The sequence below is a fragment of the Microtus pennsylvanicus genome, chromosome 9 (genome assembly GCF_037038515.1).
Source record: "Microtus pennsylvanicus isolate mMicPen1 chromosome 9, mMicPen1.hap1, whole genome shotgun sequence".
Taxonomy (NCBI): Eukaryota; Metazoa; Chordata; class Mammalia; order Rodentia; family Cricetidae; genus Microtus; species Microtus pennsylvanicus.
Window position 1 is genome coordinate 20,318,115 of NC_134587.1, and position 27,519 is coordinate 20,345,633.

At 42.5% G+C, this 27,519-nt stretch overlaps 1 protein-coding gene and 2 long non-coding RNA genes across 11 annotated transcripts in view; 2 read left to right on the top strand and 1 right to left on the bottom strand.

The window, feature by feature from the left end:
- Window positions 1-8,355, top strand: part of Rbms1 (RNA binding motif single stranded interacting protein 1) — a 220,235-nt gene extending 211,880 nt beyond the window's left edge. For all 9 annotated transcript variants that reach the window (XM_075985069.1, XM_075985070.1, XM_075985063.1 and 6 more), the window contains 4 exons: window positions 1,976-2,086; window positions 3,127-3,207; window positions 4,745-4,829; window positions 5,568-8,355. In XM_075985069.1, the coding sequence (XP_075841184.1) occupies window positions 1,976-2,086; window positions 3,127-3,207; window positions 4,745-4,822 (270 nt within the window). In that variant the 3' untranslated portion in view covers window positions 4,823-4,829; window positions 5,568-8,355. The remainder of the gene's footprint in view (window positions 1-1,975; window positions 2,087-3,126; window positions 3,208-4,744; window positions 4,830-5,567) is intronic.
- The window catches only part of LOC142857232 (uncharacterized), a 55,695-nt gene that overhangs the window by 12,544 nt on the left and 15,632 nt on the right, over window positions 1-27,519 (bottom strand). The gene's annotated exons all lie outside the window — the stretch shown is intronic.
- On the top strand, window positions 16,769-27,272 carry LOC142856753 (uncharacterized). Its single transcript, XR_012911717.1, has 3 exons — window positions 16,769-17,098; window positions 24,226-24,380; window positions 26,308-27,272. It is a non-coding gene; the product is annotated as an uncharacterized LOC142856753 (long non-coding RNA).

The window sequence follows — 27,519 nt, forward strand, 5'->3', positions numbered from 1 at the left end:
AGTGTCTCCTAGCCCATCTGTAGAAAGGATAAGCCCTAAGAGAGCAGTGTGTTCCTTGTTAATAACAAATATGATTCCTTCATAAATTTCAAAATTGGTTATACTAATATATATTATTTTTTAAACATTATATTTGATCTTATTGTACAGTTGTATGCCTTTCATACATACATAAAATCCATAGGGTCAAAAGTTAAAAACAAGTGTGTAGAACCAACTCACAAATCACTAAAAATGCCCTTGGTGACCCACACACTTGCCACAAAAAGGCCACAGGATTGGCCCTTCAGTTTCTAGTTAACCGGTGCAAATTTGGCATTCTCATATGCAAGAGACATGACAACATTTATAATACAAAAGCCAGATCATTTGTTTAGGAAAAGAACTCAACTCTTGGCCTTAAAATGAGACAGAAATTTCTCTCATGAGTCTCTAACAGTGGACACTATACTGGGAGGCCATGTGGGTAAAATAGCAGCGGTCAGTAGCCAAGTAATGAACAAGAAATACTGCCACAACCATTCAGATGCAAATAAAATGTGTCTTTTGTACCTGTTCTTCTGCACACAAACACACACATCCGCAAGTCTACGCATCCTGCACCCATGTTCTTGATATGCAGCTACTCATTCCCATGGCAGTGTGTGTCCTCAGACCTGATGGCATCGTTGGAGAAGATGGAAGTCGGTTCACTTAGGGGCCCCTTAGTGTATAGGGGTGCCTGTAGATGAGGAGGAAGGATCAGGAAACCCATTCCCCATCATCTAGACTTTGCATCGTTTTTGTTGCCCTGTGCTTTTTGATATTGTACCTTAAAAAAGAAGTGTATCCTTTTTTTCGTGAATTTAGAGACAAGTACTGCATATATTTTAATTGAACTCTTTTGAGGAGACCTGTGTGACTGTTCTCCACCCAGATTCAAACTGTATGAAACGCCTGCTTGTGCCCTGAACACTGGTAAACGCCAGTGTGTTTCAGGGCAACCAGCTACAGTGATCTCAAACCACATAATTATAGAGTTCATAACTATGGAGTAAAAGAGAATACTAGTGTGCTATAACAGATGATTGCAAAAATGAGAAGAATGGTAGAAATCCATTGATTATGTAGAGAAATTTAGACAATTCCATTGTGGTTGCTATAGCATCACTATAGCATCATCTAGCCATTAGGATCGATGGCAGTAAGGCAGTTACCATTTCCAGTAGAAAAACTAAGTTATAAACAAGACCTCAAAGTAGGCAATTATTCATGTTCTCTGATGCAGAATCTAGCTTCCAGTTAGATGCTGCTAATGCTGGTTCTGTTAGAGAGATCATATGAGTGATGTTTTTTCCTTTCCTGTTTTCTTATATACATTTAATTGAATTGTTGATGGCAAAAAAAAAAAAAAATTCCAAGCAAAATTTCCAAGTAAAAAAGTGAGCATGGAACTGGAGTGGAATTACCAGGATTGGCTTCCCAGGCATGGGACAGGAAGTTCTGAAAAATACCCAGAAATAAAGAACGTACTCTTGGTCCTACCTACTTAATCTCCAACCAGATGACTACGTGCAAAACATGTTTAAACAAGCTGCTATATTGATTACCTATCTGCTGCTATTATTGTTGTTTTTTTTTTTTGTGGCTGTAGAAAGCAAAAGCGGTTTCTCCCCCTCCCCAACACCTGGCAGCCCTGGAAAGCAGTCATGCTCAGTCTGTTTGATGCCACAGCCCTTTCTGCTGGCCTGTCTGGCTTTTCAGTTAGGGCAGGCAGAACACAGGATTTCAGTGGGATGAAATAGCACCGCTGCTTCCTCTCAAGGCTTGGTGAAAGTTTCAGGAAAGCAATCTGGGAGATTTGGGGTAGCTGTTCAGGGTACCTCTTGTAAGTTTGAAGGAGGTTATGTTTGCCTCAACACAGGGTTTTCCTTTGCAGATTTTCGCTGCAGAATCTTAATTCTCCCTCAATTTCTATCTCTTCTCCCCTTCCCAGGGTGCTGTGTTAACTCCCTCAATGGACCACACCATGTCACTACAGCCCGCTTCTATGATCAGCCCTCTGGCCCAGCAAATGAGTCATCTGTCACTAGGCAGCACCGGAACAGTAGGTGGCAGATTAATATCCTGTGCTTTTGCAAATGGAAGAAAGTGAATTTAAGGAAGTTTGTGTCTTCCCTAATGCAAGTATAGGCTTGGGGGGTGGGGGTGACAAAGATTGTGTCCAGCCCCCCGCCCCATCTGGCATTGCCTTCCACAAAGTCAGATAGCACTCACATTATTCTTGATGAGTTGATGACCTGTAAGCTCATCTGTGGATACGGCTCCCTCACCCGCCTAGCACCCATGCACGCCCATGTCTAGCTTTTACACGTTCCAAGATACAGGTCACAGAGGGAAAGATGCACAGGTCGCAGAGGATGCGCAGTGCCCCATTTGTTCTTCCATGCAGTGTTGCGGCGCTGAATTGCAGGTTTTTTAAAGACTTACTTTCTTACACCCCCAGGAACCTGCCGGCTTAGAAGGCAAAATCAGTACTAGGCCAACTGTAAAAGATGGACAGCGGCCGTTCAGCTCAGCCTGCGGTTGTGGTGGCTGAAGGGGGCAAAGGGCACTGTGTTTTCCCTCCTGTTCTGCAAACCAGCAACAGCTTCTCATGAAAGTGAATCCAGGACAATACGCAGCCCAGAAATAGGCTGCCTGGCTTTAGGAAATGAGAGTGCTGAATGAGACCGAGTGGGGCTCCCTGGCCACATCTGCAGGGGCCTGCTCACAGTCTCTTCAAGTCTCCCTACACAGATAGTATGAGGCATCAACTCAGGGGGTGACCAAAAATAACGTGGCCTCTTGAGAGATCTTTATGACACCCTGTTGATACTGAATTACTGTAGATGAGAAGCATTAATGGCCTTCACATGGGCAGGTTTGGTTTTTTTTGGTAGATTCAAAGAAACATGGCCTTTTTTATTTGACCTTCCAATGACATAGTCATGTGCACTAATTAAGCTTTGAGGGGAACCCATATAAATTTATTCTCTGCGACTTTCAAGTACTCTACAGCCAGCTCAGACCCCGACCCCCGCCACCCAGAAATCTGAATGTTACATGGCTTGCTGCTGCGCACCCTGATCACCTTCTCCTTTCCAGTACATGCCTGCGACGTCAGCCATGCAAGGAGCCTATTTGCCACAGTATACACACATGCAGACAGCGGCGGTTCCCGTTGAGGTTGGTATAGAGCGTCTGAGCGGCCATTGCGGCAGTGGGTAGCTTTACATCTGACTCATTGAAATAGAATAATAACAACAACAAAAACCTATCGGGAGCCAACTATTTTATCAAGGCATAATAGAACATGCCTGTTATTCCCAGCACCAGAGAAGCTGAGGCAAGAGCATCCATGAGTTCAGGCCAGCTTCGGCTGTATAGCTAAAGATGTGCGTCTAGAAAGAGTAAACACGTAGTATTATTTTCCAACTGTAAAATACTCTTTATGCAAATTAGTATGGCAACATCCAGATACATTGTAGCCCATACTTCCCCCAAATAACTTTGCAGTCTTGTAGCACATGTCATAGGCTTCAAGACTTTGTCTTGTTACCCCCCAAATGATACTTAAAGACACATTAAGATAAAATTGGAGTTTGTAATTCTAGTCCTAAAGAGTGAACCAATGGGAAGACTCACAGAAAGACACTGGTCATAATTCAGACGATGGAAAAAAAGAAAAACTGGTGTCTCTAAATGACAACAAGCATGACCCTCCCTTTTTTTTTATAGCTAACTACTCTTGGTTATTATCCTGAAATATATTGCATTTGTAGAAGACTGGTGTTGAATTATGATGGACAGGAAGCATAGGATTGTCTTGCAGAGTATTCTCAAGAATCCAAGGAAGTTTATCAGTCCAGTTATCATACCCACTCAGCAGATCCCAAAGGTTCTTGAGAACTATGGTTGTAACATTTACATGATCGTACATCTTTGAAGATCACAAGTGCCTGAACCCATGGGTTTTTATATGCACTTCTCCATAATGTGAAACCTCCATTAACAGTGGAAAACAAAAATGTGCCCTGTAACTATTTCAGCAAGGCCTGATCATTTTTCAGACACGGTGTGAACTGAGACAAGACAAAATATCCAGAGTACTCTGGCTTTTTGTTTTATTACTGATTTATTCTTATTTTAGGAGAGGTATCAGCCAGGACCTCTCTCATGCCAGGCAAATGTTCTGCCATTGAGCTATGTCCAAGTCCCTTTTAAAATCGTGACCTCATTCTGTAAGCCAGGCAGGCTGTGAACTTGCACCCTCTGCCTCCCCTCTCCAGTAGCCGAGGTTATAGGCCCTGCTTCCATGTACTGAGCTGAGTCACGCTTTCCAGCATATAAATAAGGGAAAGTTTGATTGTGAGGTGTGGTGGATGGCCTGGCGGGGTAGGCTATGACATGCAACATTTGCATACTGTGTCTCAGACTCTAAAAATCTGAAAATACTGAATTATAAACGATATTTAGCTCCCAGGAGATGGAGCCAAGAAACTTCTTTGATCAATATTTACGTTAAACATTTAGACGGGAGGTTCTTGGGCTCTGTCATATTTCAGAGCATTAGGGTAATGATTAGCCTTAGAAGCTCTGTTTGACTTGAAGAAATTCACTTTGAAGAGTGTTTGTATTAAGGTGCATGTCCTTGGACTTGGGCCGCAGCAGCCGAGTCACAGTTCCATGGCTAACGTGTCTCATGCGTTCTGCTTTGTTGTAGGAAGCAAGTAGCCAGCAGCAGGTGGCTGTGGAGGCATCCAATGACCATTCTCCATATACCTTTCAACACAATAAATAACTGTGAGGTATGAGGGAAAGGGCTCCTAACTGCAGGGCTCCTAGGAAGCGGTCGGGGGTACTTTTATCAAATGATGCCTAGAAAAACGCAGATTTAACGTGTTTATGAATTTACAGACTCTGTCTAGATAAGGACCAGTGCTTTATATTAAAATCAAATCTGTATTTCCTCTACCCCAAAGTCGTAATATATAAAGCATCATAGAACATTGATTTCCAAAATCGTCCTGTAATAGAAGCATCCTGTTTATATCGCTTAAATACTCACTAAGGAGATACAGCTTCAGATGTTGCTTAATCAAGTCTCACAAGGTCATCCACACCTTGACTAGGAATTCAGATCGCTAGCATCCTCAGAACTAGAGGTCCTATTACCAGCTCTCAGTGGGGTCACAGATTTCCAGCTTCACTTTACCACACGTATTTCAGAAAAGCAACTCTATGTGGGATCTGCTCTCTGGGCTGTCTTTTAACAATATGTGTTGTTGATCTCACACCAATGAGAGCTGTGCGGAGTTGGCCCTGGCTGCCTTAGAGAAGAAAGTATCCTGCAAGTCCCAAACTTGAAAGGGGGACTCCAGGAGTTGAAAGTGACCCTCAGACCCCCAGCTTATGTCCCTTGGTCTCACCATGGATGAGCACAATCTTGTTCAAACATTTAATCTCTTTCAAATGAAAGATGATGAAGCCCTGTGGTGTGTTTGTTAAGTCAGCAAAGACATGGGTCTTTTATCTTTCTCTTGCAGATATACCGAAGGGAGTTCTTACATGAAGAAGGGTGTGAAGGCTGAACAATCATGGATTTTTCTGATCAATTGTGCTTTAGGAAATTATTGACAGTTTTGCACAGGTTCTTGAAAACGTTATTTATAATGAAATCAACTAAAACTATTTTTGCTATAAGTTCTATAAGGTGCATAAAACCCTTAAATTCATCTAGTAGCTGTTCCCCTGAACAGGTTTATTTTAGTAAAAAACAAAAACAAAACAAAAAAAAAAACAAAAAAAAATCAAAGATTTTTATCAAATATAATGATGCAAAAAAGAAAAAAAAAAGAGAGAGAAAACGAAAACTTCAATTTTCTGGGTATGCACAAAGACCACGAAGACTTATCCAAGTGCATGACCGGATTTTTGTGGTTTTGTTCATTTTGTGTTTAATTTGTCTTTTTTTTTTTTTCGGCTGTATGAAATGGGCTTTCTGAAGTTCCGATTGTCTCACTGCGCCCATGGTGTTCTGTGCTTGCGGTGCGTGTGTCGCTGTGACTCGGTGTCGCCCTCGATGTCTCTCCTTAGCTTTCCATTTTTTTTTCTTTCGACGTAGTGTGACGTGTCTTATCCTTTTCTATGAATTCCAATTTGCCTTAACTCTTTTGATGCTGTAGCTGTTTCAGTAAAGTTAGTTCAAACTAATGGTGTAGAATGCTTTGACCAAATGGGCTGGTCTAGTTCGCCTTGTAAAAAAAACTGCAGCATAGGGCTTTTAAAAGGTAGTCAATAAAAGTTGCTGAAATTTTGGCTTTTTTAAATATGTAGTAGGTGTTTTTAATAGTTTTTTTTTTCTCACGTAACGATGTGTAAGGTAGCAGAGTGCAAGAAGGGAGAACTGTCTCGTGTGAAACACATTTTCTGACGGGGGGACTTTTAATAGGGTATACCGTTTGTAAGGCTGCACACCGACAGCTTCCTCTGCTAGTTTTGACCAGTTTAGGATATCTGCTGTATGATGCAATGTAAAGTCTTTTTTGCCTTTTTTTCAGGAAGAAAAAAAAAAACTTAACGATGTTCTAGATTTAGCGTAGGTAGCTTTGGCGGTGGGGGTGGGGGTGGGGGAGGGGAGTCACCGAATGTTTTGTCCTTTTTACTAACGATAGTGCTTTAGAATGAGAACCATGCCTGTGATCTGGCAAACAGAGGGGGGGAGGGATAATTTTGCTATTGAAACTAAATGGCAAAAACTAAAAAAAAAAGAAAAAAGAAAAAAAAACAAAACAAAAAAAAAAAAAAAACAAGAATTTCTCTTCAAACCTGAGCTGAGATATGAACAGAAGAAAAACGATTGGCTACTAGCTCTCTCTCTCGCTCGCTCGCTCGCTCGCTCTCTATTAGGTAAATCTGAAAAACTAAAAAATGACTTGGCACTTTTAAAGGTAACTTCACCAAAGACCGAAGAGCCAGTAGCCAGTAACTCCACCTTGTCTCAGCATCCCATTTTCTCTGCTCTTTATTTTTTGCCGGACCAGTTTGCGGTTAGGAGAACGTGCCTTTTTTGTACCTTTGCATTAGGTTTTATAATTTTAACCGATGTATGGACTCACAGAGACAAATTTAAAAAAAAAAAATTTAAAAAAAGCATGAAGGAAGATTTGAACCCAAGCCGTGCCACACTTTCCGTCGTCACTACAGGTGTTTAAGTGTAAAGAAAACCAACTTTGAAACTATGAAATTCCTGATTCATAAACAGTTATTTCTACTTTAGTACATATGAGATAAGTCATTGTTATTAATGCTCTTTTATTATGGCAATTGCATACGTTTTAAAAGCAATGGTAAATTAAGTTGTCTTCCAAAACTGTGTACTTGTCTGGTCAGCTGTGTATGATCGGTTATCTACCTCAGAGGCTATTTCTTTTTGTGCTGGGACAGGTTGCTGGCCCTCCCTGTTTCCACCGACCAAATCCTCCTAGCTCGGGAGCTAGGGCTAAGCAGTTGCTTCTCTTGAGTATTTTTTAGTTCTTAAATTTTATTGCTCGTATTTGATGATAGATGTCAGTGACATTTCATAGTTTCAAACGTCCTTGCTGCTCTGAGAAGTGTAGATTCTAGTGAAAATTACATAGTCATAAGAGAAATGTGTTTTTGTTCTTGTTTCCTTTTTTTTTTTTTTTTTGGTTTTTCGGGGTTTTTTTTGTTTTGTTTTGTTTGAAGAAGTTGTGGTATTATTGGTTCTATGCTCCCTAAAACATTGTGCTTTGTGGAAGTCCAGACTGAATGCAGCGCCCTCCGCGTCTCCGCGTACCTACTATGTTTATCAGCCCGGGACTCTCACTACTTGATATGTTTTCCATTACTTAAGACAGAAAGAGGATAGCTCAGTCAGTACGGGAGGGGAAATCTGCTGCTAGGTTTGTCTGAACTAAGTGCCATACTCGTCTGGGTCAGATTTGGGAAACAACCTCTGTACATACTAAAAAAGAAAAGGAAAAGTCAATTAAACATCACATAGTAGACAGCCATTAAATTATAAAAAAAAAGTTAATTTATGAAGAAAGACCTTTTGTACAGATTGAAAAAAAAGATTTTCATAGAGATATCTATATGATCAAGAGAGTTAATTTTTTATTTTTGTTCTACTAGTGCTACATACTTGCCAGCGGTGACTTACTTACCGCTTCAAGATGACTCTGTAGTTTTCTTTCCTGGGACTTGTTAAAACGCCAAAAGACATTTTTGAACTGTACATTTGATCAGATTGTTAGCTTTTTCTGTTTCATTTCTTTTGAGAACCTTTGAATAAAAACATCTGAAACTCTAGTCTCCCGGTTTGTCTTTTGTAAGTAGATGAAGCCCACATCTCTGCTGATTCAGCCTCAGCCCAGGAGAGTGGCTCAGAAGTCAGCTGAAAATGACGTCAGATTCCATATGACTGTGTCAAAAAATGCATTTTCTCCAAAGGGATTGAGAAACCTTCCCTGTGACCACTTGCTTAAATCTGTGCTGTGACCTTAAATGTCACGTCTCACCTTGTCATAAGTCCAGCCAAAACTACCCGACCCTTTGTCTGCTTGGTGGTTTCGGGTTGGTTTATGGTATTGGTAACAACCCTGGGCCTCTGACAACCTAGGCGCATGCTCTTGCATGGGTCCTCAGCCCCGGATAAAACTAAAAACATCAGGTCCCCTTCCATTGTTTAGAACAGAATCCTGTGTGCAGCCAACACAAGTGTGTCAAAATGATCTCATCCCATTAAGCAATATAGCCTTTAAAAACTGAGCTCGCTTTACTGTTCCCAGATGGCATTCATGGAGTGGGGGAGGGGGAAGCTCTCTTTTCCCTCCCTCCCTTGCTTTATTGGAGGTATGTAATACAGAAAATTGACTCCTACCCAAAGTGGATCAAATGTTTTAATGGAGTTTGCATAGTATTGTCTGTGCATTGGCTCACCATAGTGGTTAAAGGAGGGAATAAGAAAAAGCTCCACATTTTTATAGTCATTTATATATTTGTTGTCTGTGTGTTCGGTTGAAGGCTGTTCATGCAGCACAGTGCACGTGGTGGTCAGAGGACAGCTTGTGTGAGTTCTCTCTCTCTCTCTCCCTCCTGCCCTGACTCCTCCCTTTTCTCCCCTCCCATGTAATCTTGGATCAGGTTCAGGTCATGAGGCTGGACTGCAAGGTCCTTACTCACTGCAGCATCCCTCTATTTCTGAATGGTTCCTGCAGCCCCTGGAGTGCAGAACGAGTTAGATAAGAGACCTGCCATAGCTGAGAAAGCCCCTTGAGGAGAAGCAGCATGTCCCCTTTGGTGCTGACCAGTACTTCAAAGACAGAGGTATCAGAGCATAGGGTAAGCATGGTGTCAGACAGAAGGGGCATCTCAGAATGTAAGCCATAGACCCTGCCCTGGCCTGGCCTAGCGTGTGTGCATACTAACCACACACTTCTGTGTCCTTCCCTGTGAATATGGCAGAGGTCACAGGAGGCACCCGGTTACCTGGCACCTTGGGCTTTATTAACCTTTGTTAACCTTTTCTTTGTTCTAATGTTTGTCTCAAGCTCCATGGGTATCTGCCTGACTACATTGGTTAGTCATCCCTTGATATCTGCTGCGGGGGATGGATTCTAGGACTCCACAGAGGCCCAGACCCACACAAACTTAAAAGTCCCTTAAATAATAAATTTGTGTAGTATTTACATATAACTGCCTATACAGAGTTGTCACTAGATCTTGTATGACGGCTAATGTAATATAATGCTGTCTGATAGTTACTCTAATGATGGGAAGATAGTCCATACATGTGTAGTGCAGAGGCTTTTTCCCCCCAAAGTATTTTCCATCAAGGACTGGTTAACTCTACACATGCACAATGCATGGGTACAGAGGCTAGCCCCTTACAGAGGTTCCTGAACATTCTTAGGAAAACCTCTTCTCTGTAAATGGAACCTGACCTAGTGACATTGTTGGCTCAGTAAACAGAAGGGCCAGCCCACTAGTGGATAAACTAAACTTTGCTGAAAGGTTAACTAACTGGTTTCAACGTTAGCTCTTAGACTGAGAAGTGGGAAGGTGGACCTGTGGGTTGGAAGAAAGAAATGGATAGATACAGTAGCTGCCCTCTGTATGATTGCTGCCTAGAGTCCCAGTCACCCCAGCATCCATGCTATTCATGAGTAGTAGCTCTCTATGTCCAATGCAGTGTGAATACTATAATTCTACGTCTTGAATTGCATGCAGTATCGATGGGAGAAAGGCGATGCTCCCTAGCCTGTCCGGCCATTTCAATGCTGCCGCCCCGTTGACAGTAGCCTCTCCCCACCATCATAGCCAAAGGGGAAAGATTCAGTAACATTGTTACAAAGATTATCAGCCTATCATATCCTCCCTTTCCCCAAGATGCTTAAGATGTCCACTACGTAGAGGAAGGCAGAGGACTCTGAACTTGAATTTGAGGAAAGCCAGACAGTTTCTTGCCCTCAAATAGCAAGCCAGTAAGATAAGCGTCCTCAGCCATGGCTGGGTACAGGCTGGTGATGGTGTGGCCTCTGACTGTGGGTGCATCGGTCAGGATGCGGGGTCATCTGGGGTCAAACTGGTCCAGCTGGGAGGTGTGTGTGCATAGCCTTCAGGAGGATCAGCTGTTCAGCAGTGGAACGCCAGTCCTCCTCAGGCTCCAGAGTGTCTCTGTAGGGTAAGATCATGTTTGAGCTGGAGCCACTAGAGGGAGGATTTTATTACTCAGCCTTCAGTGCGAGCCCAGAAAGAACCCAGGCACAGCGAGTGCAAACTGCAAGGCCGCCTGCCAGCCAGTGTTTAATGCCTCAAAGTGCACACTGCTAGAGCCTAAATACACCTTATAGGTCTCGGAGATGGGGACAAGAATACATCAGTGACAAAAGAGGAAGCCACCAGCCTGGCCCAGCCACATAGCTGGGCTCTTGGAAATCTCCCTAAGCTACTCAGAATGAGAAGCAAGTCATGGTGGCTAAACACAAACTCCAGTGCTATTCATTCTTGTAAAGTACGCAACTCAAAGGTAAAGATGCGATCTAGGGCATTCCGTCATTTATACAGACATCATAAAGGAGAACAGGCAACCCCACCCCCCAGCGGTACCTCTAAAGCTGTCCCCCTACTTCAACACCGTTATTGATGCTTCCCCGCACCTCACGGAATATCTCTTGATAATAATCCTCAAACCTGTTTGCCAAGCTATAACTGATGGCAGTTTCAACTCCCACCTTTGGATCTACCAACTGGAATAAGCCGGAAATCTGCTCCAGAAGTCAGTCAGTCGTTACGATGAGTACAGCTGTCATTTAGCAGCTCCATACTTCTCTGGGTTGAACTTCCCCTCTCAGTTTAACTGCCTCCCTCACCTCTGGCTGTACCCTCAACACAACAGCTCACCATCCGCAGGTACCTCAGCTAATGGCACTCCCCGGACCACAGGAAGTGGCCTCAGGCTTCACCTGTCTCCCCTGACCTGCTCAACCTTCAGAGACAGGAGAGTTTCCTTCCTGACTTCCCTGGAGGGCATAGTAGAGTCTTAAAATATGTCTCAAAGTGGCAATGTCACAAGACAACAAAAGCAGGCCCTAAGTAAGTGTGGGGGTCCTGAGGGACTAAGACCCTGTCAGCATTTCCCCTGAGAAGCTCTTCCACACTAACCCATTTCCTGTTACTGATCAGAATTACCCCAGAACGCTCATTGCTTCCCAGACCTTGTGAGAAAGCCAAACAAATAGTTCTGCTCTTGCCAACATGAGACTTGGAGCAAATGTCCGGAGAGTTGGCCTTTCCTTGACAGTCCTGCTCTGAAGATACCCACATAACAAAACATGGTCTGTTTTTGTATTTAATCAAGCAGCATATGGGATACTTTCCACTAGGCATCTTGATTTTTTTAACTGGTGATCATTTGCTCCCAATTGCTAGATTGTGGATCAGCAAATACTTGCAATAGTTCTTGAATACCTATTTATTGAATAGGCTTTTTCTTAAGGGGCATGTTGAAGGACTGTTCACTACAAGTGATTCTAGGAGGTTATAGATTCATATCAGTGTGCTGAAATACAGGTTCTAGCTAAAGGCTCTTACGTCATGTACTTCATCCCTCTTAGAGCCCATTGCTTTCACTTTGAAGGACAAAAATCTCACAAACGTTCAGAACCTTCATTCACTTCTGCGCTCCACTCTTTAAGCAAGCGCACACACACACACACACACACACACGGTGGAAGTGTGCATGAGCTCACAATCCTTCTAGTGACTTAGCATTTCGTACTACTCTGAGGATGCTGTCGAGGATCTCCTCTTACCTGAAGCAGCAGCTCAAGGCTGTCACTGCATTGCACATTTGGGTAAGAGGCCCTTCCTGTAACCAGTGCCCTGGAGAACAAGGAAACCTCTGCACCTTTCCTGGGATCCCCACAAATGATAGTGCGACTCTGTTACCAGCCAGCAGACCCTTGGGAGCTGAGAACAGAAGCTTCCCAGTGGCCTGCTGTCAAACACTGTGAGCATCCATCCTCGTCCCTGCTCCTTCACTAAAGAGAGGGTTCTGTTGCTATGCTGTATCTTTCCACCGGGATGTCATTTGATGTAGTAAATATTTAAGTTTTCTTCAAACGTCAAAGTCCCAAATACAGTACAAAGAACTTCTCTGATTTATTTGAAAGCAAATTTTTGGCCTATGGGTCCACACAAAGGACATCCTGTATGGTCCCCATTCAACTATGAAAATACGGGAAGTAATGTTTTACCGCTGATAAACCCTCAGCCCACAGTTGAGTTTCACCAGCGATTCTGGTTTCATTCTTTGTTGCACAAAGGTCCAGCTGGAAATCACACAATGCAGTCACTTGTCCCATTTTTATTTCCTCTCCGTCTGGAGTAGCTCATCCGTCTGTCCTTGACTCTCATGACTTCAACACAATTGAGGATTATAGACCAGCCCCTTGGGGACATAGCCTCCCACTGGTGTATGACATTTCTGGGTCATCCTCCACTGGCAGGATTACTACCAAGGAAAGCTGGGTCCCATCAAGAAAGCATGATGTCAACTCGCTTTGTTTCCAGTGATGTCCTGCTCCTCACCAGGCATTGTGCTCTGAAGGGTACCCTGGGCTACTTGGCATCTAAAAGTATCTTGTGGGAAGTACTTTGGAAATGTTCCTATCCCGTTACTCATTCCCTCGTCTGTATGAATAGGGGTTGAGGTTCCCTTATTTTACTCAATGGTTTAAGCAGTTGTGCTCTTAATAGCCAGATCGTCCCATTTGGCCAGCGCGGCCAGCTACTGTGTCTTTCAGATATGCCCAGTCATTGTGTAAGCACTGCCTTTCTTTCTGGTCTGTCTTGGTTGTTCCCTACCCCAGGTAGATGATCCATTTCTCTCAACTTCTTTGCAGAAGTTGGCATTTAGATGCTAAGATCTGGGCCTGTACTGTTGGTTCCCAATGTATCACTGATCCTTGACACCGGACAGAGCAGAGGGAGTCCATGCACACCTTACTGAACACGTTAGAAAACATGAATTGCCACCTCCATACTGCTGGTTTCAAACCAACACCACAGTATTCGCTTTCCTCTTCATTGTTACGTTTCTTTTTTTCTGAACTCCGGGAAACCTGGTATCCTTAATATGCTTGTCCATTTTGATCAATCCCCCTGTCTCACCAGTCTCCCATCTCTTACTTCCTAAACAGCCAAGTTTCAGCCTGGACCCTCAGGCTCCACCTCCTCCCCCTGCGGAGCCCAGACTCCTTCTGTGTAGCCAGAGCAGGCAGCTGGGCGGGGCTCTGCCCTACGATGTCACATGAGTGCCCTCTGGCGTAAGCTAGTCGGTGTCTGCTTATCTCTGTCACGTGAAACAGGGTAAGGTTGGAGCAGTCAGTGAGCAGGAAGGGGGCCAGCAGGAAACCCAGAGAGGAAACATAAAGAATAGGTGTAAGAAGGAGAGAGAGAACAGAAACAAAAGAGATGCCAACTGATGGAAGGTTCCAAAGTGCTTGCCAGGCTGGGAAATGTAAGAATAAGTACAGGAGGGAAAAAAGATGCAATGAGCTGTTGATTCCCACTGCTCCCAGAGCTGTGACCTTGCAATAAAGTCTTAGCCACAAACCTCAGTGTATATTCTGTTGAAGGAAGTGCTATGTTTCTAAGATACCAGCAGCGAGTTGCCCTTTCTGAGACTGTAAAGCCAAGTCCTGCACTGATCTCCAGAAAGACCCAGGCCTCCCTGGACTTCTCTTTCCAGTACATCCCTCCAAGAACCAGAGCCTCACAACACATGAGGATGTTCTCACTAATCGAACCTCTTCATTCAACATGCGTTGTTGTTTTTGAATATTACAATAATTATATTTTAACTGTATCTTGTTAAACTGGGGGAGAGGAAGAATGAAAATAAAACCAATCTTGAGAATTACTTTGTTTTTATCTTGTATGCATTTATATCAGTATGCATGTGTATATGCAATATGCATGTGTGTGAGCAGTATGCATGCGTGTGTATGCAGTATGCATGTGCATGTGTATGCAGTATGCGTGTGTAGTATGCATGCATGTGTATATACAATGCCTGTGTGCACAGTATGCATGTGTATGTATATGTAGTATGGATGTCTGTTTATGCAGTATGGATATGTGTGTGTGTGTGTGTGTGTGTGCACAGTATGTTTGTGTGTCTGTGCAGCTGTGAGTATGGAGTTCAGAAGTAAGCTCCTGGAATGTTAGTCGCATCCACAGGAAATAATGATTTTCCTCCAATGGAATCCATCCGATCTGGTTGCCATCCCACTTGGCCTGCTGTACAGCTCTGGTCAGTACTGAAAACCCATTTCTCTCCATGTTCCTACCTCCTGCTTCAGCTCCCCCTAGTGGAGTCTGGTATCTTCCCATTCTCCTCAGCTCAGTGACCGCCTTGCCATTTATGTCCTTGCTTCTTTAAGTGCCACACCCTTGCCACAAGCAACTTTTGCTAAGTATATTACATATCCACAGCTTATTTTTGTTGTTATATAGTAGCCCATTGGGTACCACTTTACTGTTGCTAGATTGTGGTTCTCTCCAGTCGGTAAACACAGTGGCAAACACTTGCACACCTCTGGCACATCTGCACGTTTCTAAAGCATTCCTGACTTGAAGAGCACAAGTGTTGGATCCCGGGGCAAGCCTAGCTTTTGCTTTACAATATTATATAAAGTATCTCTAGAATAGCAATCGTTCCAAGGTTAGATACAATACTTCTCTTTCTTGCAAGAAATGTCTCTTTTTGACACACAAAGAACAGACGTGCTCAGGGATTGGTAAAAATGAACAGTGAACGGGGAACCCTATTTTGGAGAGCGCTAGCCTTCATGTGCGGGGTGAGGCAAGCTGCTGAGCCCAAGGTGTAGTGAGTATGAACGAGCTTCTATGCAGGCCTATTTGTCCCCTCTGTGAGCACCACGAATGGTGCTCTGTCTTCCTAAGGAGAAGAGGCTCTCTAAACACAGATGCGCTTCCCAGTTAAGGGGCTCCAGTACCTCGGTCAATGTCCTGACAGCTCCCACAGACAGTCTCAACAGCTGTAGAGCTGACCAGGCTACTGCTGGGCTCACTTACTGCTCACAGTCCACCCCAGCCCCTGGCCTGGAGAAAATCACCTTCTCATCTTCTAGAGGCTTCCATGGCTCGGCCAGTCTCTGGTTTAAGTCCAAACGAGAGCCTCCATGTTCTAATGTTACCACTGCGTGGGTGTGGTGGTGGAACATTCTCGTCAACTCCTGACTCATGGTTCACCAGCAGAAACAAGGGACAGGGGAGGCTGGAGAAAGAGCATCTGGGTATGATTTTGAAGATGAGAGGTACCTACATGTCTTCCTCCTTTTCAGTATTGGGAAACAAGGGCCTTGTCTTACTCCTCAGTGTAAGTGGGACTTACTTTCCAGCCCCGCCAATGCTCTGCCATTTTTCTGCACTGCCAGGGGTGGACAGGAGCCCCCGCCCTCAGGATTCCCTATGTCATCTGCCGGAAAGCTGTCAGAGCGGACACGCTGCAATGGCCCTATGAGCTGTGCCCCTGCAGCGGTGTGGTTCCAGCTGTCTCGAAAGTTAAAGGCTGCTTAAATATTTAAAACAACTCAATGTTTCTACCAATGATGGTACATTCTTTAAATTAGGTTGTCAGAGCCACTAACAAGAAATAGTGATTGAAATTAACATTAATTACTACCTTTTAGCATAAAATGTACCATATATACTTATTTAACTTCAGGTCATCCAGAACTGCCAGCCAAAGGAGTTTGCGTATTTAAAAGAAAAAAAAATACCTAATGAGGAATTTTGATTACATCATGGCTTAACGATCCCCCCCCCCCACTCACACACCATGTAGAGCTAAGAAGCTACACGTTGAAGAACACAAGAATACGGAATTTGCAAAAATCTACTCAGGTTGTTCATTATAGAGATTGGCTTTATGACTTCCGGGGTATTGCTTGCCAACTTAAGCCCATGGTCAGGGTGTTACAGAGCCAAGCAGCATGTGTTTAGTTACATAGGATGATCAGGGAACCACTGGAAGCTATATACACAAAAGAAAGATTTTAAAGCGTGCCTGACCAGTAGGAGGCACATGTTTTCCATGTCTGCTTACAACGGAAGTCTGTCTCTAAATTCTCACCGGAGCCGGTGCTGTCGACCACGCCCACAAAGCCAGCCGCCTCACTCAGAATACTCCATTCCTTCTTTCTAGGCCCGTTGTGTAGAGTGCTCCTAAATGTGCTTCCTAAGTTCAGCTGTGGTAACCATAACAGTTGCTCTTCAATGCAACTTGACTGAGACACACTCTGAGCATGTGCTTGAACAGGTGTCCAGGGAAGTTAACGCACTCCGCGTGTGGGCAGCACCGTCCCATGGGCTGCATAGGATGACTGAATATTATGCAGGAAGAGGAGCAAGGTGGCCAAGCAGCAGCATCCGTGTCCCTGCTTCTCGCCTGCCCCAGCTGCCTTAGGCTTCTGCTGCCAAGCCTTTCCCCTGTGATGGACTCGAGCCTCAACCAAGGAGCCAGGTAAGTCCTTCCTTGAGTTGTTCTGGTCAGGTTCCCTGTCTCTGGCACAAGAAAGAGAACTAACAGAGCCACCTTGTATGCTGCCTATGCTATGTAATCCTATGAATTACTCTCTTCTCTGCATCCCAGAGGACTGGCTTTCAAGGTGTCCTCAAACAACCCCCCTTGCCTCTGGTTTTTATGTGGGTGTATGCAGCAGGAGGTACCAAGAGGCTGCAAGGTGGGTAGAAGTAAGAGAACAATTGGCTAAGACATGATTTCTCAGGCTTCCTCCCTGTGGTGTCCCCGTTGGACTGAACTGTATCCCATCCCATTCCTATGCTGAACTCAATCCCCAGAACCTAAGAATATGGCTGAAACTGGAAACTGGACCTAACCCTCAGGACTTCAGAATGTGACCGATGCTGAAAATAGAATCCTAGTGCCCCAGAACATAGTTGTGTCTAAAATTGTCCTTAACCCCCGGTACTTCAGGGTGTTATGACATCTGGAGAGAGGCAGTTGAGTTAAAATAAGATCACTAGGCATGCCTTCATCCAGGATAACTAGAAGTCCTGTAAAAGTGGGAAATGTGGACACAGAGACAAAGCCCAGTGGACAACCACACAAAGGCCCAGGGGAAAGCCAATAACGGAAGAGTACTCAGAAGAAACCAACCTGCCAGAACCTTAGCTCTGGGGTCCACGTCTCCAGAACTTCGGGAAAATTGAGTTCCATTGCTTCAGCCGTCAAGCTCCAGTGCCTGTTTTGGGAGCCAGAGCAGACTAAGACAGTTCCTGTAACCAAGGTCACATCCCCTGGTCATGGTTTCCTCAGGAGTTGCGAGTGCTTGCCTTTTCCCCTTCAGGTTTGAGGAGGACAGTGGGGCTCCCTATTACTTCCTGATGATGTTGGTTTCTCTGAACTGGGCCCAGCCTTGGTAGCTGCCTCCATTCAACGGGCTTCACTTGCCACGGATTTTCAGTAGTCAGCTGTCACTTGTAGGGACACAGACCTTCGTTCTGTTCCCCGTACAAGCTGCCTAAGAGATTTCTAATTGCAAGTTCCCTATCCCCAGAAAGCAGACCAGCTCAGTGGGCAGCATCGTTCCTGCCATGTTACTGGATAGAACGTTTTTCAGAATTTTTAATGACAAGAATTTTTTAGAATATACAACCAAGCACTTAGCTCTGCAAAAAATAGAGGCTCCTGGCCTGCCCTGCCCTGTAATGTGACATTTTACCTGTTGTGAAAAAAATTGAAATGTAGAAAATACTTCCAAGAAGGATATTCTACTTATCTGTCGTGGCGTGTGTTGAACCCACACCTCTGGGCATGTTAGGCTAACACTCTACCATTACTCTATATTCTTAGCCCCTAAAGAGATGGCTAAAGAATTGTTTTCACTGCTGTGCCCATTGGTTTCTGAAAAAAATGGTACCTCTATTAGGTAGCTTTCTGGTGACTGTGTGATGGCTCCTGTTCCTTTTCAACTCATCAGAGTCTATCCTCTCCTGGGAGACAAGCCACCAGGCACACCTGGAAGAGATTATCTGGATTCAAGGGAGCCTCTGAGAATGTCTGAGCGGTTGTCTTTATCATGGTCATTGCTGTGGGAAAACGTCTCCTAATTACAGGTGGGATTCTCTCCTAGCCAGGAGATGCTGGACCGTGTAAACGGAGAGCGGAAACTGGCAGTGAGCATGCATTCAACTTTCTGCTTCTTGACTGTGGACTCAAGCTCTGGTTACTGTGACCTCCTCACTGTGATGGATGTAACCCGGAACTGTGAGCCAAAATGACCTCGCTTGAGTTGCTTTTAGCCTAGCAATGGGAAGTACACTCCGGTGGAGACCAGATGCCTGAGGGAAATAGTCTGAAGGAGTAAAGATTTATTTAGGCTCCAGATTTCAGCATCAGTACCACTATCATAGTCTGCAGTTCTACTGCTATTGACCCAAGATACAGCTGAGGAAAGAATACCGTGTTACCTAAGTAGCCGAGAGAAGCAGTCATAGGAAAGGGCCAGAGCAAGGTGGAGCCCAGAGATGCCACCAGTGTGTTTTCTACAACCAGGTCACACTTTCCGTGGTCCACCGTTTCCTAACAGATTCTTCAAGTTGGAATTCATTGATAGATTGATCCAGTGAAGAAGGTAAGGTCCTCTGCCTCTGCTTATATCACAAACCAGGGCTTCAATACTCATTGAAGAATTTTAAGAAAATACTTCATGTCTAAATAATAACACCGTATTCAAAATATTTGACTTCTGCCTGAAGCAAGGGTACTGAGTACAGATCTTTACCTCTTCTTCCTCTGCTCCAAAACCAATCTCTCAGTCTCACAGCCAACTCTACAGTAGCACAGACACTGAGAGCAACAATTAATAAAAGAAACCTCCTGAAACTGAGAAGCTTCTGTAAGTCAAAGGATACAGTCAACAAGACAAAATGGCACCCTACAGAAATGGGATCCATGTATATCACTCTTAGAGTCTTCCTTGTTCCCTAGGTTCTTTGGAGTTATGGACTAGAGACTGGTTGTCCATTGCTTTATGTCTACTATCTACTTATGAGTGAGTACATATTATATTTGTCTTTCTGGGTCTGATTTACCTGAGTCAGGATGGCTTTTTCTAGTTCCATCCAATTGTCTACAAATTTCAAGATGTCACTGTTTTTTACCACTGAGTAGTACTCCATTCTGTAAATGTACCACATTTTCCTTATCCATTCTTCTGTTGAGGGTCATCTAGGTTGTTTACAGGCTCTGGCTATTATGAATAATAGTGCTATGAACATAGTTGAGCAAATGTCCTTATGGTGTGAGTGTGCATCCTTTGGGTGTATGCCCCAAAGTGATATTGCTGGGTCTTGAGGTTTGATTGATTCTCAGTTTTCTGAGAAACCATTATACTGATTTCCAAAGCAGTTGTACAAGTTTGTACTCACACTGGCAAGTGGAGGAATGTTTCCCTTACTCCACATCCTCTCCAACATAAGCCGTTTTCTTTCTTATTCTGTATGTTTAGTGTTTTGATTATTATGTGGTGAGGGAACATTTTTTTTTTGGTCCAGCCCAGTCTATTTGGTGTTCTGTAAGTTTCTTGTATTTTCATAGGCATGCCCTTCTTTAGGTTGGAAAATTTTTCTTCTATGATGTTGTTGGGTATATTTTCTGTGCCTTTGATCTGGAGTTCTGCTTCTTCAATTTCTCTTATTCTTTGGTTCAGTCATTTCATGGTGTCCCAGATTTCCTGGAAATCCTGTGTTAATAATTTGTTGGGTTTAACATTTTCTTTGACCAGTGAATCTATTTCCTCTATTGTATCACCTGAGATCCTCTCCTCCATATCTTGTATTTTGTTGTTTATGTTTACAACTGTAGTTCCTGATTATTTACCGGATTTTCCATTTCCAGAGTTCTCCTGGTTTGTGTTTTCTTTATAGTCTCTATTTCAGTTTTTAAGTCTTGAACTATTTCCTTCATCTATTTGATTGCTTTTTCTTGGTTTTCTTTAAGGGATTTGTTGACTGAAAAGTGGGTCAAGACAGAAATAAAGAAATTAAAGACTCTCTAGAATTGAATGAAAATGAAAATGTATATACAGCATATCCAAACTAATAGGACACAATAAAGGCAATTCTAAGAGCCAAGTTCATAGCACTAGGAGCCTACATTTAAAAAAATGGAAAGCTCTCATAATAGTAACTTAAAAGCAGTTCTAGAACAAAAAGAAGTCAGCCAAAAGGAATAGACAACATGAAATAATCAAACTCAGGCCTGAAATAGAATGGAAACAAATAAAAATAGAACAATACAAATAATCAATGAGCCAAAGAGTTGGTTCTTTGAGAGATAAATAAAATTGACAAACCCTTATCCAAATTAGCTAAAAGGTAGAAAGAGAATAACCAAGCTAATATGTAAACAGAGACTGTGCGTTGGTTTCCTGGCCACCAGACCAGAATAATCACAACTATATTAATTACAAGACCATTTGGCCTATTAGCTCAGGCTTCTTGTTAACTAATTCTTAAATCTAAACTAACCCATTTCTGTTAATCTATGTATCACTATGGGGCTGTGGCTACCAGTAAAGTTCTGGCATCTTTCTTCTTCGGCAGTTAAATGGCATCTCCTTGACTCTACCTACCTGCTCTCTTTATCTCTGTTTGGATGTTCCCCCTGGCTTTACTCTGCAAAACCACTAGCCAAACAGCTTTAAATTCATTAAGCAATAAAAGTAACACATATACAGAAGGACATCTCACATCACTAATACACTTAGTAATGAATAGGGGGACATAACAATAGATACTAAGGAAATCCAGAGTATCACTAGGTCATACTTCAAAAACCTATACTCCATCAAATTAGAAAATGTAAAAGAAATGGATAATTTTTTCAATAAATACCATTTAACAAAGTTAAACCAAATAAGCAACTTAAAGAGACCTATAACCCCTAGTGAAATAGAAGTAGTTATTTAAAATCTTCCAAACAAAACAAAAACAAACTAAAACCAAACAAACAAACAAAACAAAACAAAAAAAACCAAAAAACAGGACTGGATGGTTTTAGCACAGAATTCTACCAGACTTTCAAAGAGTTACTGCCAATATGCTCTAAATTACTCCACAAAATAGAAACAGAAGTAATATTTCTAAATTCATTTTATGAAGCCACAGTTACCCTGGTGTTCAAACCGCATAAAGGCCCAACGAAGAACAATAATCACAAATTAGATCCCCTTATGAACATAGATGCAAAAATTCTCTATAAAATATTTGCAAACAGAATCATAAAGTACATCAAAATGATTATCTACCATGATCAAGTAGGCTTCATCTCAAAGATACAGGGATAGTTAGCCATATATAAATAAATTGTTGTAATCTACCATATAAACAAACAGGGAAAAGAATCACATGATTATCTCATTAAATACAGAAAAGGTCTTTGACAAAATCTAACACCCGTTCTTGATAAAAGTCCTGGAGAGACTAGGGATACAAAGAACATACCTCAACAATAATAAAGGTGGTTTACAACAAGCCCATGGCCGACATCAGCTTAAATGGAGAGAAACTCAAAGTTATTCCACTGAAATCAGGAATAAGGCAAAACTGTCCACTCTTTCCATATCCATTCAACATAGTTCTTGATGTTCTAGCTAGACCAATAATACAATTGAAGGGAGGTCAAGGGGATATATATATGGGAAAGGAAGAAGTAAAAGTGTTTGCAGATGATGATAGTCTATGTAAGCTACCTAAACTTCTACCAGAAAACTCCTACTGCTGATAAACACTTTCAGCAAAGTAGAATGATACAAAATTAACTCACAAAATTTAGCCCTCCTGAATACAAATAGTAAATGAACTGAGAAAGAAATCAGAGAAACAACACGTTTTGCAACAGCCTTAAATAACATAAAACATCTTGGGGTAACTCTAACCAAGCAAGTGAAGGACTTACATGATAAAAACTTCAAGGCCTCGAAGAAAGAAATTAAGAAAGATATCAGTAAGATCTCTCATACTCATGGACCATTGAAATAATATAGTAAAAAAATGCCCATCCTACCAAAAGCAATCTACAGATTCAATGCAGTCTCCATCAAAATTCCAATATAATTCTTCCCAGACCTTGAAAGGACAATTTTTAGATTTGAGATTTTAGATTTTTAGAAACACAAAAATCACAGGATAGCTAAAAAACAATCTTGATATAAAAATAACTGTGGAAGTAGCACTATATCTGATTTCAAACTGTACGACAGACAAAAACCGCATGGTATTGTACAAAACAAACACATTAATCATGGAATTGAATTGAGGACCCATAAATAAATCCATACATCTATGGACACCCGATTTTTGATAAAGAAGCCAGAAGCACATTGGAAAATATGTAGCATCTTCAACAAATTGTGCTGGCAAAACTGCATGGCTATATGTAGAAGAATCCAAGTAAATCCATATTTATTAACTCTACAAAATTCAAGTCCAAATGGATTGAAGACCTGACCATAAAACCAGATACACTGAACTTAATAGAAAAGTAGGTAATAACCTTGAACTCAGTGGCACAGAAACAAACTTTCTGAACAGAACACTATTAGCACAAGCACTCAGATGAACAATTAATAAATGGGACTGAAACTGAGAAACTTCTGAAAGGCAAAGGACATCATTCAGACAAAGCATCAGCCTACAGGATGGATAAAGATTTTATCAATTATACATCTTAGGGCTAATATCTAAACTATATCAAGACTCAAAAACTAGATAAAGAAAACAAATAACCCAAATAAAAATGGGGTACAGATCTAAACAGGGAATTATCAAAAGAGGATACTCAAAGGGCTGAGAAACAAAAAAATGTTCAACATCCTTAGCCATCAAGGAAATACAAACAAAAAGCACACTGAGATTCCATCTTATATCCTTCAGAATGTCTAAGATGTAAATGAGTGACAGCTCATGCCGGCAAGGATGTAGAGAAAGTGGTATATTCATCTATTACAGGTAGAATCATGTACAACCACTATAGAAATCAGTGTGGTAGTTCCTCAGAAAGATAGGGATCGATCAACTTCAAGATCCAGCTAAACCACTTTTGGGCATATCAAAGGATGCTTTACCCTTGCCTAGAGACTCTTGCTTACCCATGCTCATTGCTGCTCTATTTATAATAACTAGATATTGGAAACAACCTAGATGTCCCACAACAGAAGAATGTATTGTTGTAGAAACTTAGCAGAAGCAATGAATCAGGGGTAAACCTTAGAGTGAATAGTTGTTCCCTAGAAGTACTTTGGCCTTGAAGAGTCACAGGAATGGTTTCCTGTGATTCATGGAATTGTTTTTCTGGAGGGGAATTGCAGCCTTCACCTGACTTTAGTCACAGGACACCTCTGACACACCTGAGGCTCTTGGATTATTGCAGATGATATACAATAAAGGACTAAAGTCATGAGGGCATGTGATGCTTTCCTTTAGAGAAACATTCAGATTAGATTAGGGACTTTGGTATGAGGAAATACTTTACAGAGACCCACAGCCAGGCATTATACAGAGAATAAGGCACTTGGAAACACTCAGCCATTAATGAAATGTCTCTATCAAATCCCTCCCCTCTAGGCTCAGAGAGTCCTGTGGAAGAGGAGGAGGAAAGAGTGGAAGAGGAGGATGAAGAGCCAGGATGGAGGAGATCAAGAAAAGAAGCCCTCTAAATCAACATAATCAAAGCTCATATGAATGCACAGACTGAAACAGCATACACAGGGCCTGCACAGGTCAGCAGCAGGTCCTCTGTATTTACATTATGGTTTCCAATTTAGTGTTTCCCTGGAATTCCTGAATATGCAAACGAGTCTCTGATTCTGTGCCTTCTCTTGGGCTCTTTTCCTTCTGCTTGTCCAATATGCCAGCTTTTGTTTTATCTTATTTTATTTTGTTTTATTATTCTCCCTTAGAAACCTGGGGAATAGGGTTTTCTAAACTATTTAAAGATGTTCTAAGTGGGGGGGGGGGGTAAATGGCGCATCATTGGTTTGACTTTTCTACCTTGTCATCTTCCGTGGGTCTGAGCCACGGGAAGCATCTTTTCATTAGGTTATAATAGCATTTGATCGACACCGAGGCAGATGGAAATTTACTAGGAACTTTCAGTAGAACCTCTGAAAAGCCGGTAGGTGAGACTGAAAACAAGTGACTTAGTTCAGACAGTGCCCTTTCTGCGTTTTCTCTGTAGCACAGCTTCTAGCTGGAAGAGCCACAGAACCCAGGTATAAAAATAAACAGAACTTTACCCACAGGCAACTCAGATCACAAAGTACTAAGCCAAAGTTTTCAAGCGACAGATACCGAGCTCTGACCATACCAATATAAAGTAAGCTTACAGCCTTAATAGTAGAAGCAAAAATGGAGAAAATACTCAACAATGTGTAGTAGGGGTGGCAGACCGTGTCCCACTGCCTGGCTAGCTTATACTCAAAATAATCACATAGAAATTGTAATAAATTACTGCCTGGCCCATTAGCTCTAGCCTCTTATTGGCTAACTCTCACATCTTGATTAACCCATTTCTATTAAATCTGTGTATCACCACGTGACCATGGCTTACTGGCAAGATTCTCACCTACATCCCTCTCAGGCCAGAGATTCATGGCATCTGCCACACTGCCTTCTTCCTCCCAGAATTCTCTTTTCCACACCTACCTAAGCTCTTCCCTATCCAAAGGCCAAGGCAGTTTCTTTATTCAACCGATGAAAGCAACACAAATACAGGACCTCCTACACCAACAATGCTTCATCTTTCCGTTTTTCTGTTTAGTTAGAACAAAGTATTGATTTAGCAGCATAAGCATACAATTTATAAATGTGCTGTAATACCTGTTTAAAATCTTTGGCTGACTCTGATGGGCTATTAGAGCTTTGGAACCACAGGGGTTGTGGGAAAGGAAGGGGGAAGGGAGGGAGGAAATGTCTATGAAAATCCAAGTTTTAGGTGTTCACAAATCCTTCTATGTTCAGTTCGACTTCAAAGAAAACAAAACCAGGATGTGAGGGTAAACGCCTGCCCAACCTTCTCAGAGTTAGATGAGTGTGTACATTTGATTGACAGTCCTCCTCGCAGAACATTTTAGAAATATTTGGAATGAAGTAGGAGACCTAAGTGACCACCCACTGGTACCAAAAACTAACAGGGGGCAAAATGAGGATCAGTCCCTTCCCCTTTACCTAGGCTGGCCTGCACAGGCGAGGTATGGCAGTCATCTTGTTCAACTCAGCTTGCATCTCAATGGCATCCCTAAGTGCCACATTGGGCAGGAACCTTGGAAATGAATGTTAGCACAGCGCGCAGGGTTTGAAGGTGAGGGAAACACTCCAGGCAGAGAAGAGCCATGCAGATTAGACAGGGGGGATGCCTAGAGCTTTATTCGCCCAGTGTGCCTTTTCTCTGGTGCCGCCAGCCAAACAAGAGCTCAGCCTCAGGCAGAGTTGTGAGCAGTATACTTGCATATTTATTGTCTTGACTTTCAAGCAAATGGCTAGGAAAACACATGGGCGGAGTAGAGATCTCCTTATAGGGCTCCGTACATTTTTATTTTCAGGATTTTCCACTGATTAAAATTAAAATTTGGTTGTAACGCAAGGGACCCACAGAGACGGGGCCTCTCGACAAATGTATCCTGCATCCTCCATCTTTTCTTTTCAAAGACAGGGCAAGTTCAAACCAGCAGCTCTGCAGTGCTGACGGTGTACCAAAGCAGTTTCATATTCCCAGACGACGGAACACTTGAGTTCTTTGCAATTAGCAAGAAGAAACTGATGACGTCAGCATGAAATTTCCAGCTACATTCTGAACCGCGTCTTTGTAAATTAAATACCTGTCATTTGTTGCTGCTTTGCTGATTGCTTGTCTTGAATATCCATCAGGGGACTGGATAAATCATGTGCCTTATCAGCTGGGGCTTTCAACCTCCTGGTCAGCTCACATAAAGCCATTCAAACACAAAAATTCTCTGGTAGCTACAAGGGCTGAGTCCTCTAAGCCATAGCCACACTGGGAGGGTAGTGATAACAGATCTTGCCTTTTACAGGACTGTGGATTCCAAACTGGGTTTTCCCTTTTTCGTCCCAGCAAATAAGGAAGCGGCCAAATCATTCTCCCAAGAATGATCTTCATGATTCACAGGGGACATCCAACATCCCCCAGAGCAAGAAGGTATTTGTCTTTTTCCCATGCTCTGCTTCAGCTGGCTGCAAAATCTGTGTGCCTCCTGACCATTAAGGACCACACACACACACACACACACACACACACACACACACACACACACCACACTTTTAACCAACTTGCATGTTGAGAAATGAAGGTGAAGTCTTGATTTATCTTGACCTGAATAGCACACTTGACAATTCCAACAGATTGCTGAACTTGAGGCATGGCCGTCATGTTTTACGGCTGGGACCATTCCCATCTTGGCTGAGAAGCTAAGAGTGGAATTTTAACTATGAATTTCCTTGTGTTTAATAAGCTAAAGTCAAAAAGGCCACAGTCTGCTTTCAGATATGCATGAACAACTTCCAACTGGAGTTACTCATATGTATCCGAGTTTAGTTAAAACACTCTCTTAAGCACTTGAAAGAAAAAAACAATTTTAATGCACATATGGAGAAATAAAAAGGTGTGACTAAAATAATGAAATTTGTTCATTCTTTGGAGTGAAGTGTTTGGTTTTGGAGGAAACAATCCCATTTGGTCATTTTCAATTCTAGACCTGCTTGTCTATTTCATCCTTATATGTGTCGACCTTCTCTGAGTCTAGCTTGAAAGGCTTGTTAGATTAGCCCAGTGCTGTTACTTAAGAGACTGTTGTGGTACAGTAGAGCACAATGAGACTAGACTCAAAAGAAACAAGACCAGTT